The sequence below is a fragment of the Pteropus vampyrus genome, unplaced genomic scaffold, assembly GCF_000151845.1.
Source record: "Pteropus vampyrus isolate Shadow unplaced genomic scaffold, Pvam_2.0 Scaffold28, whole genome shotgun sequence".
Classification (NCBI taxonomy): domain Eukaryota; kingdom Metazoa; phylum Chordata; class Mammalia; order Chiroptera; family Pteropodidae; genus Pteropus; species Pteropus vampyrus.
In genome coordinates, this window is record NW_011888809.1 from 1764377 (window position 1) to 1775404 (window position 11028).

Below are 11028 nucleotides of genomic sequence, written 5' to 3' on the forward strand. Positions count from 1 at the left end.
TCCAATTCTTCAACAAATATTGAATTTCTATTCTGTACCAAGCTTTGTGATAAATATTAAGAAATAAGTGAACTACAGAGACCCAGTTCCTGCCCTCAGTGAACTTGCTGTCTAGTGGGGAAGACACCCACTTAAAATAACAATTACAGTTCAATATGACAAGCATTATCATAGAGGAAGTTCTCAGGGGGTGTAGAAGCCCACGGCAGAGGCAAACCTGTGGTGGGTGGGTATAAAACAGGTTTTTGAGAAGGCGTCCCAAAGTAAAGAACTGTCAATCTCATTTCTCATTATTTCCCTATTGCAACTTTCTGTTGCATTAGTCATCATTCTTTCTATACCTTATCTTTCCTTCAAGATCTATTTTCAATTTCTGCTCAGGTCTCACACTTATGCTCGTCATCTCCTTAGATCTCAGAGTAAAACTAATGTGTTACAGAGGCTACGCTAGCTTGAATATATGTGTATATGTATACACATGTACATGCATACACGCATTCAGTTAAATCAGACAAACATCACTGAATATTTAACCATTTTTAATCCACAAAAATGGTAATCCCATATGGTCCAAACATATGACTTGAAAACTTTGCCTAGGGCTGTCCCTACGTAATCCGTGATAAAAACTCACAGCTTAGCTCAAAATTACAAACTTATAAGCAGCCTCACAAATGCTCTTATACATCCTACAGATAAGTGAAAACTCTCATTTACATATTTTACATCTGATTACACGTATGTATATAAACACAGGAAATGACAAACTCATTCACAAATGTCTTCACATTCCATACACTCAATATACACACACAAACCAACAGATGCACAAGATGCAAATCTGCACATGCTCTCTCACACACATTCATCGTAACCTACACATTGCTATACACACGGACTTGTACACACACACTTACATACACACATTCACATCCAGATATACCCAGAATTCTCAGACTTAACAAAGCTAGACACGTGTGCACCCTTAGAAGAAAATTTCACTCATTCTCTTTTAAATGTCTCTTTATAGACCTAGAAAGTCAGATAAGGTGATATGAGTATGCTTAAAATAAGAATTAATAAGCTCTGAGCAAGAATCTGAAGAACTTTACTGTAAGCAAAGTGTTTATGCACGGACACTTTAACATTCACTCTCTCTACTCAACGGCCTTTTTAGGCTTATGCCCTCGGTAAGGTTCCACTTCAGTGCTCAGGTTACCGTATAAGTGACCTCTAGGTAGTGAAGTATTAGTCTGTATCATCCAGAGAGGCCTTTTCTATTGCAAGTCCCCACCAGGCCAACCTTCCTGCTAGGTTAGGTGAAATGGAAACCAGTAATGGAGAGGATGAGCTGGAACTAGTTATGGGGTGTATTCCCAGTAAGTTTGACAAGCAATTGCTGTCACAGTTGTCATTGGCGAACAGTTGCGTTAGCAGGGAACTGGCTCTAGCTTGAGTGGGATCTGAAAGCACAGAAGGGAGAAGACGCCCGCTGAGTGTCTGTTCCTTCGTCGCACGTGCTGCTTCCCCAGGCCCCAATCTCTTCTTCCTTGCTTCCCCGCCACACGTTCTCTGTCTGGTTTCCATGGACACCAATATCTATCACAGGAACAGCACAAGAAACTCTGAGCAGAGGAAAAGATCAGGCCAAGTCTGCTTTTCCGGCTTTGAGGCCTTTGTGAAAATTAAGTAGGAATTGTTTTTGTAAACTCTTTTGTATTGAAGTGTAACGTACTACAGAAAAGTACACAAATCATTAGTGTGCAGACCAATCAATTTTCATGTGAACACACCTTTGTAACCACCACCCAGATCAAGATACAGAACATGACCAGCACCCAGAAACTCTCTTTGCACCCCTTTTCATCCACTACACCCAAAGATAACCAGAATCCTGACTACTAACACCACTGATTAGTTTTATCTGTTTTTGAACTTAAAAAAATCGAAATTATGTAGGACATACTCTTTTGTGTCTGGCTTCTTTAATTCAACATACTTATGAGCACAGCAGTAGAATAGTACTGTATAGCAATAATATAGTGTTCCACTATAAGACTAAGCCACAATTTATTTATTCACTCTGCTACTGCTGGACCAATGAGTTGTTTCCAGTTTTTGACTATGACTAATAGTATTGCTACAAATATTTTTGTGCAAAGTGTATATATCTGACAAAGGATATATACCTAGACTATATAAAGAGTTTTTACAAATCAATAAAAAATATAAACAACTCAATGAAATATTGGGCAAAATAATTAAACGGTCACTTCATATAAAAGGAAATGGCCTATAAACATATGAAAAACACCCACCCTCATTAGTCATCAGGGACAGGCAAATTAAAACTATGAGTAGATACTACTATAAACATAGAATGAAGGCTAAAATTAAAAGACTGACAAAATTGAGGGCCAATGAGAATTTGGAACAAGTAGAACTCTCATTCACTGTTTGTGGGAGTGCAGATTGCCAAAGCCACTTTGGGAAACTGGCAGCACCTACCAAAACTGAACATGTACATACCCCATGACAAAGCAAAACCTTACAGCAATGTGAACATACAAAATTTCAATGGACTTTGCAAAATATTAAAATTTCGTCAAGCTGCCAACATGCATGACTAATCAGCAGCAGACTAGTCATTTTAAATCTTTTTTCAGTTGTCCATCATGATCAGCATAGTTCCTACTTTTTTTGTGGTCATCCACAACTTTTGCCAAAATCTCTGCTTTACCCTAACTGTGAGAGAGCCGGGTAATAAAAGGGGAGTTCTATGGCACAGCACTAGAGTGTTCCTTCCCTCTTTAATTCTATTTCTTGGCATTGATTTCCCTTCTCTCCCCTTCCTTTCCCTTCTCTCCCCTTCTTTCTTTCATAAACATGTCATTAGACAATTGGGTACCACTAACTACAATTGAATATGTAGGTGGAAACATTGGTTTCTGTCAAAATCTCTCCTCCCTGGGTAACAGACCAGTATGGTTGGAACACCTGGAGATCTATGGAAATGCATTTTAGGCAGAGGGAAACTAAGTACAAAGGCCATGAGGTTTAAATGAACTTGGTATCTAAGGAACAGGAGAAAGATGGCATTTGAGCTCTTTTACTAATACACTTGGTACCCCAGGATGTCTTCCAAGGAATTGGCACCTTGCTCTGAGTTTACATTCCTTAGTGGGGTTAATGGCAATCTTCTACCTATATATATTTCTATTGCTTGCTACATATTCCTTATTGCTATTCCACTCTTGTTGGCATTCTCGTTTACTTGCCTTGGCACTTTCGAGATGGCACGATCCCATGGCTGGCAAGTTGGTTCTAGCTATTACATGGGAGCTTAGCTGTTGGTTGTGGATGGGGGTGGGGCTCTCCACGAACTGCTGGGATTTCTTCATAGTCAACGTCTGGACTCCAAAAGTGAGCATTCCAAGAGAACTAGAAGGCAATTACATTGCCTTTTATTACTTAGATTTGAAAGTGTCATAATGTCACTCATGCCATAGTCACAAAGCCATCCAGATTCAAGGGAGAGGAAACATAGACACCTGCCCCCCTCAACACACACACCCGTCATGGGGAGGGGTGTCAGTCTCATTGTAAGAATAATACATGGGATCCCTGAAGACGTGATACTAAGTAAAATAAGCTAGTCGCGAAAGGTCTAATACTGTATGATTCCACTCATATGAGGTGCCTAGAGTAGTCAAAGTCATAGACACAGAAGTAGAATGGTGGTTGCAGGGGTTCAGGAAGGGGAGATGGAGAAAGAGTGTTTGTTACAGAGTTTCAGTTTGGGTAGATGAAAAAGTTCTGGAGATGGATCATGATGATGGTTGCACAACAATGTGAATATACTTAATGCCACTGAACTGTACACTTAAAATTGATAAAATGGTAAACTTTATGTTATATATATTTTAATTTTGTCAAATAAAAAAATGAATATCATACAGATTGGGAAATATTGTTGCAGCCATTTTTTAAAAATACAACCCACCACACAGTCCCTGGGATGCTAGTAGGATGAGTACATAGATATCTGTGTAACAGCATGAAATTCGCATCCTCTGATACGGTGTAGTGCATGCTCAGAACTAAAATCCTGTGGACTAATATGCAAGATAGAAAGGGCTAATCAGCCAGTATGTCCCAAGGTCCTTATATTGCTGAGGAGAAATTCATCTCATACCAGTTGCTTCTCCAACTTTTTGACTCCCTTCTACTATCTGCCTGATTTTTATAACTCTTCCGAATCCCCAGGTAGTCATTTCACATTTTTTCCAGAGTTCATAGTTTTCAGTGGAAGAGTTGGTCTCTACGGAATTCTGCCCATCACAGTGCGCCTGTGGTATTGTGGGTATGTTTGCAATTAAGAGCTTTACTTTCTAAAGATACATTAAGATAAGTATTGTTATAGATCTTTGCCTCAAAATAACTCAGGGGTGGGGGAGTATAGATGAAACGAGATTGTACATAAGCTGGGAAGTGAATATGTAGAGTGTTGAATATATAATTCTCCCTATTACTACAAATGTATGAATTTTGTCACATACATTATTTTAAAGCATAGAAAATGAAATAAAACTTCCAAATTTTTTATGAAGCAAGTATAACATTAATATTTAAGCCAGGTAAAAGTTGCACAGATTACTTAATTTATAATTACATTACTTAGGAATAAGAGTATCACTTAATTCCAATACTACTTAAAAGCGTTGATGCAAAAATTCTCAAAATGTTACTTTAAAATATTTGGCAATATATAACAAAACTAAATATATATTTACCTTTGACCCACTAATTCCACTTTTTAAGAGATTTACCCTGCAGACACACCCACAACAATCTGAAAGTACGTAAATGCCCATAAATATATTGATTTAAAAAACCATAGCATATCCACACAGTGGAGTACTATACTATGTATCTGTAAAAAAGAACAGGTATGATCTTTGTGATATAATAGGAGATGCTTTCCAGCACATATTAAGTGAAAAAAGCAAAGTTCAAAAAAACAAAAACAAAACTGCACACATACATATAGTAACCTTTCTTGCAAGAAAAAAGGAGAAATAAGAAAATATACATGTAACTGCTTACTTTTTATAAAAAGAAACACAAGAAGGAATAAACTGGGATCTAATGTGATCAGTTGGTCACAGAAGGAAGGTGGAAAGAGGCGGAACGGATTGGAATGGAGGCGAAAATGACACTTTTCTGAGTACGTCAATTGGTATCATTCTGACTTTTGAAACTACATTAATGTTTTACAAAAAGTAATAAAATAAAGCTAACAGTAATAAGAGAGAAAACTAGAGTATAAACATAAATAAATAAATGTTCATATTTCAAATGAAAACCATAACCATGCCAGAGAGAAAAAAAAGGATTAAGCCAATTAACTTATAAACATTCATCCTATATGAAACTATATGACAAACTATATTTGTCAATTTAAGACAAAAATAGCTATAAACAAATAGTGAACTCTAATTCAAAGTGGTTCTGTTTTTTGAGATGGTATGAGTTAGCAATTCTGAAACTACTTTCTGTGTATTGTAGGATTGAGCAAGTGAGTAAATATACTGAAGATGATGAGAGCCAGGGAGTTATAAATACAGAAAGAGAGAAAACTAGAATGAATCCTTTTGTGCTAAAATGAATTGGGGATATCAGTGTATATATATATATATATATACATGTATTTTGGGGGGGGCTCAGTCAACTAAAGGGCCAAAGCAAAGGGACACTCGTATCAATTGAGCACACCGAGCACCCAGATCGTGGTTTCTGAAAACCATTCTCCACTAAAAGGACTTAGGGAACTAGGGCGTGTTGTGTCAGAAAGCAAGGAGTTGCTCAAAAAATGGTGGAGACGTATCAAAAAGACATAAGAGCCAGAATGAGCATTAAAATAAAAATAGTAACAAAACAGTGTTCATGAGGTAAAAAAGCATATATGAGTCCATACTGATATAAATTAATAAATAAATGAATGAGAAAGGAAAGCTCTCCCTTAAAGTAAAATACCAAGTAATAAATGTAGGAGGAACGACGAAGTTAGAAAATCATGGTTTTGCATCTATCATGGTAATAATCTCTTCAGCCATGAATCATCATTGGGTTTGTGGGTGAAAGTTCAGTGAAGAAATAATATCTATATAATCTCAAAATATTCCCTTACAAATTACTTATTACAAATGAAAAAACTCACTTTACTGTGGATTAATCTAATGAACACTACCTTACACCTTAACCAACTAAAGTTAACATCATTAATAAATGGAACAAATCGACACCACCAGCCTTCTGATATTGATGCCCTTCAAAGGACATTGTCTTTTCTGTGCTATTCCAGCCAAATATAACTGAATGTAATCACGAGAATACATCAAACACAAAATGAGGAATATTCTAAAATTAACTGTCATTTTGGAAGATAAAGAAAGGCTGAGGAACCATACCAATAAAAAAAGACTGAGGAACCATACCAACTAAATGATGCTGGATTAGACTCCAGACCAGGGGGTGGAGTTGAGATGTTGGGGAACATAGTAATAAAGAATATTATTGGGACAAATGGTGAAATTTGATTATAAATTGTGGGTTAGATGAAATTTTCTCAAATATTCTTGGTTCGAGTCACCCTCAGTGTCTCAATACCTTTTTCGTGGTGTTCCTTGGCAAAAAGAAATATCTAGGTCCAAACAACTTATTTATATCCTAACAATTTAGTTGTTATTTGAAAAAATAATGCCTATAAATTGAAAGAAAAATATTTTTTTATTTCATTCTTAACCACAATTACTTACTAATGGGATTTGTGCACCTGTTGGGCACTGCACAACTTCTCAAACCTTGGAATCAGATTGGATAGGATGACCTTCATTTCCTGTTGTGCACTGATTTTCCACTGTACTGGCTTTTTATCACAGCCACCGAAAAAACTCAGCTTCCCAAATATATGACATGTTCAAGGAATATGGCACCATCTACTGCTGAAATTGTAAACAACCTTGAGCAAGTAGTTTTGTGTAGTCTTAGATTTGTTCTGTTTGCCTTGAGAATTTAGAATGTAAAATACCCCATAGATCTCTCTCTGTGAATTCAATAGGGGGCTGTGGGTTACCTCAATGCAGTCTGAGAACCCCAGGATTAGGTAATAGTTCTGTATCTGTTACATTTCCTGATTTTGATAAATACACTGTTGTTAAATAAGAGAAAGTCCTTGTCCTTAGGAAATACACACCGAAGTGTTTACGGGTAAAGAAACACATATGCTAATTACTCTCAAATGATTCAGAAAAAAAATGTGTATATACAGATAGCGAGCACAAGTGATATAGTAAATAAGGCAAAATGCTAACAATTGATGCATCTGTCTAAAGGGGTATATAAGAATTTTTTTTCTACTATTCTTGAAACTTTTCAGAGTGAAATTATTTCAAAATAAAGATTTCTAAAAGATACAGCACAATACTACATTGTGAAATATATATACATAAGTACTATAAAAATTTTAAATGCCTAGAAATTAAAAACACAAATTCAGATAGCTGCAACCTTTTGTAGAGAGGGAGGAAGGCTGTGTTGGGAAAGAGGACACGCAGTATCAGTGATGTTCTATTTCTTAAGCTATGTGGTGGATACACAGGTAGTCATTATATTATTCTTTATACCTTTTAGTATGTCCAACATATTTCCTAATTTACTTTTAAAACGCAGGTTTAAAATAAGCAAAATCTTTCTTAATACATAAAAATTAAAAAACATGAGTACCTGAAAGCATATAACTACTGTTTATTGGGAGGGGGGGTTACCATGTACTTCGTGGGCATTATCTCCTGCATGCCCATGTCACGCCAACAGAGAGTATAACAGAGCTGACTCCAGAGCTCATGCTCCTAACCCATACACCAATCCTCTAGCTTCACACTACACAGCTAACTCATGCTTCTCTCTCTCCTTTCTATATTAAAGACTGGAAAAGAAAGCTACTTTCTTGCTTTTTCAATTCCGAGCCAATTTAACACACTCAGTAGAAAATATGGCAACACATTAAAACCTTAAAAACAGCAATATGAAAAGATAGTAATATATTTTAATCTTCGGCATATTTTACTGCTCTTATGCTGGAGCGTATCATCTCTAATCAGTCTTTGATATTCGAAGACTTGACGTTTTGCAATTATTCTACCACAATACCAGTTCTACTACAGGGTCAAAGCTGAACTATTAAAGCAACAGATGTTTATTGGTTTTATTACATCATATTGAGAAATCAGCATCTGGAGAATCAGTATAAACCCAAGCTCTAAACTATCAAAATTCTAACTATGACTCATAGTTCATATTTGCAAAGCATTTTAGAAGATTGAACTGTTATATTACTTGAATGTGAAAACAATCTAGAATAAGCTTTTCTTAAAAAGCATTTAATATTTAAAATTAAATTTTAAATAGAAATATTTGAAACCTAACTGCAAATAACTATCATGAAATTTTGAGCCTTTCTTCACTGTCTTCCTGCAATGTATTAAGATGTTCAAAGCTGTGTGAGAATACTGGCAACGCTACCTTTACCATTGTCGTTTACTGGGAAACTGGCAGCCATTCTTTCTAAGGGCACTAAATAATCATTTGTCAAGTTCTATTTATCTTCCATAACTGAAGATATTGACTCAAAAAATTACAGTTCCTCTAAGACTGATTTTAATCAAGCAGATGCTTTTCTTATTCCTTGGAATGAGAGAATGAAAAAGTGGTTATCTTAGAAATATTATTCTACCATCATATTGTCGACTAAAGAAAAGATGAGAACAGAAGATGGGGTTAAATTTAGATGTGAGTGGCAGGAAGAGGAGGAAAATGAAGGAGCTTATAGCTACAATGACACACACACATCTTGATAGAGGTTTAAGAGTATAAGAAAAGCCTGATATTTCTTCCTACATATTAGAACTCCATAATAGAAGAACAAGGACTAAACTTAGACCTCTCTTGGTTCCAAATGAACAACCTATTTTTTTTTTTAAATGATTGGATAGGATCCAGATCTTGCCTAAGGCCTGTTGACTTGGAGAAAGAACCTACCTGCCAAAAAGGACTCCTTATGGTTAACCCGGCCCAAACTCACAATCTAGAGTCTACCAGCCATTGTTTACAGAGGTCTCTCTCTGTCTCTGTCTCTGTCTCTGTCTCTGTCTCTCTCTCTCTCTCTCTCTCTCTCTCTCTCTCACACACACACACACACACACACACACACACACACACACACACACACACTTTATATACTTTATATAATCGCCCTCCTGTTTCCTTGGAGAGAGCACACTTTAAATTTCCATTAAAGGCTAGGTTTCCCCAGTTTGCAGACTATTTATCTGAGTAGTCTCCTCTTCCTGTATCCCAGACTAGGGACTCATGTTGGCACTGTATTTGAGGTGGCGACCTTTTGTTGACAAGCCCTTCTTCCGGAACCAGGGCATCGACTTCTCCATTTCCCTAGATCTTGACCCTGCCTCTTCCAAAGCCAGAGCAGGGGAAACAGATTAAAAGGGGAAGGGTGAGTGAATGGAGCCCTTAGGACTGAAGAATCCTGAAAAAACACCTCAAAATGGGCCCTAGTCTATTTCAAATTTTCCGCTTGTTGAAATTCGTAATTCCAGATATTCCCAACCTGAGAATCTGCCCTGAACAGCCAATAAATTTCTACTACTCGGCTGTGAATATAACAAATGCCTATGTCCTGGAGCCTGTGGACATAATGCCGCGCACTCCGTTAAAAGTAAACCCAGCCACTCTCTGTGTCGCCTGCCTAGGGAGGCGCCCAGACTCCTTAGGTCCCAGGAATCAGGTAACCACAGTCTCTGCTCTAGGGCCTGGCGATGACGTCACGCCGCCCCTTTCTAGCATCGCGAGACTCTTTTCTCCCTCCCCTAGCTCCCTGCGCTACTAACCGCTTGAGCCCGCTGCCAGGCAGCGGCAGGGATGGCGAGCCGCGGAGCCGGGGCGGTGACAGTAACAACGGTTTCGCTATTGGATGAGGAGACCTGAGGGACGGGCCAGCTTAGTGAACAAGAAGAGACCGAGGCGGGTGGCCCCGAGAGAGCGAGGGCAATGGAGGCCAACATGCCGAAGCGGAAGGAGCCTGGCAAGTCCCTGCGCATCAAAGTCATCTCCATGGGCAACGCCGAAGTGGGAAAAGTGAGTACCTCGCCGGGAGGGGCGGGACTTCTACTACATGCCGATTGGCTGGGAGGGCGGCCACTCAGCAGCCTGGGGCCCAGCCTCCTTCCCGCCCCTGAGCAGGCCCCGTCTCCTCCTGGGGATGTGGCTCTTCGAGAAAAACTCTACTGACCTTTTTGACCTTAAGATTGTCCCCTTCTCCACCGACGTCACTCTCCTTAAGAAGATGTCTTCTGTGACCCTTAACCCTTGAATGTACTCCAAAGAGAGTAAGGAGGCCTGGGTCCTACTGGCAGATCGTCTGCTTAGATACCATATCTGCATTCTACGTGACACATCCAGGACTGAGAGGTGGAGAATAAAAGTTTAGTTACCCCAAGCAGTGCTTGGGAACCAAAGGGAATTTACGGGGTGCGTAAGAGGATTGGGGATTTGTAAAATGTTGCTCTGCAGACATGGAGCCCAGAATCTACCATTTTAGCTGTAAGAGAGCATAACTGATGCTGACGTGTTTCACAGGGGAGGTGCGATGGATGTCAAGGGGCCTGCGTTACTTCGTATGTTTTGTTTTTATTTCTGGCACTTGTCATCACATCCATTTTTCAAAGGAACTTTAGTTCCTCTTTGTTCCGTCTATTGGGTATCATCTATAAGCCCTCCCGTTATATGTTGGTGAGGGATGGACGGCGAAAGGTAACTGAAGGTCTTTTCCCAAATGGATTCTAAGACTGCCTCTTCTTCACCCAAGTTGTCTCTCCTTTTGGGTAACTGAACGCTATTGGTTAAGAACCTCCGAAGGTCATCAAATTAGTAGTGGCAGAGACAGAATTAGAA

The 11028-nt window shown here is 38.5% G+C and overlaps 1 protein-coding gene across 1 annotated transcript in view; it reads left to right on the forward strand.

Moving 5' to 3' along the window:
* The first annotated feature begins 9979 nt into the window (after window positions 1-9979).
* The window catches only part of DNAJC27 (DnaJ heat shock protein family (Hsp40) member C27), a 33853-nt gene continuing 32804 nt past the window's right edge, over window positions 9980-11028 (forward strand). Inside the window, exon 1 of the mRNA XM_011356548.2 lies at window positions 9980-10212. Within this exon, the coding sequence (XP_011354850.1) occupies window positions 10126-10212 (87 nt within the window). The 5' untranslated portion in view covers window positions 9980-10125. The remainder of the gene's footprint in view (window positions 10213-11028) is intronic.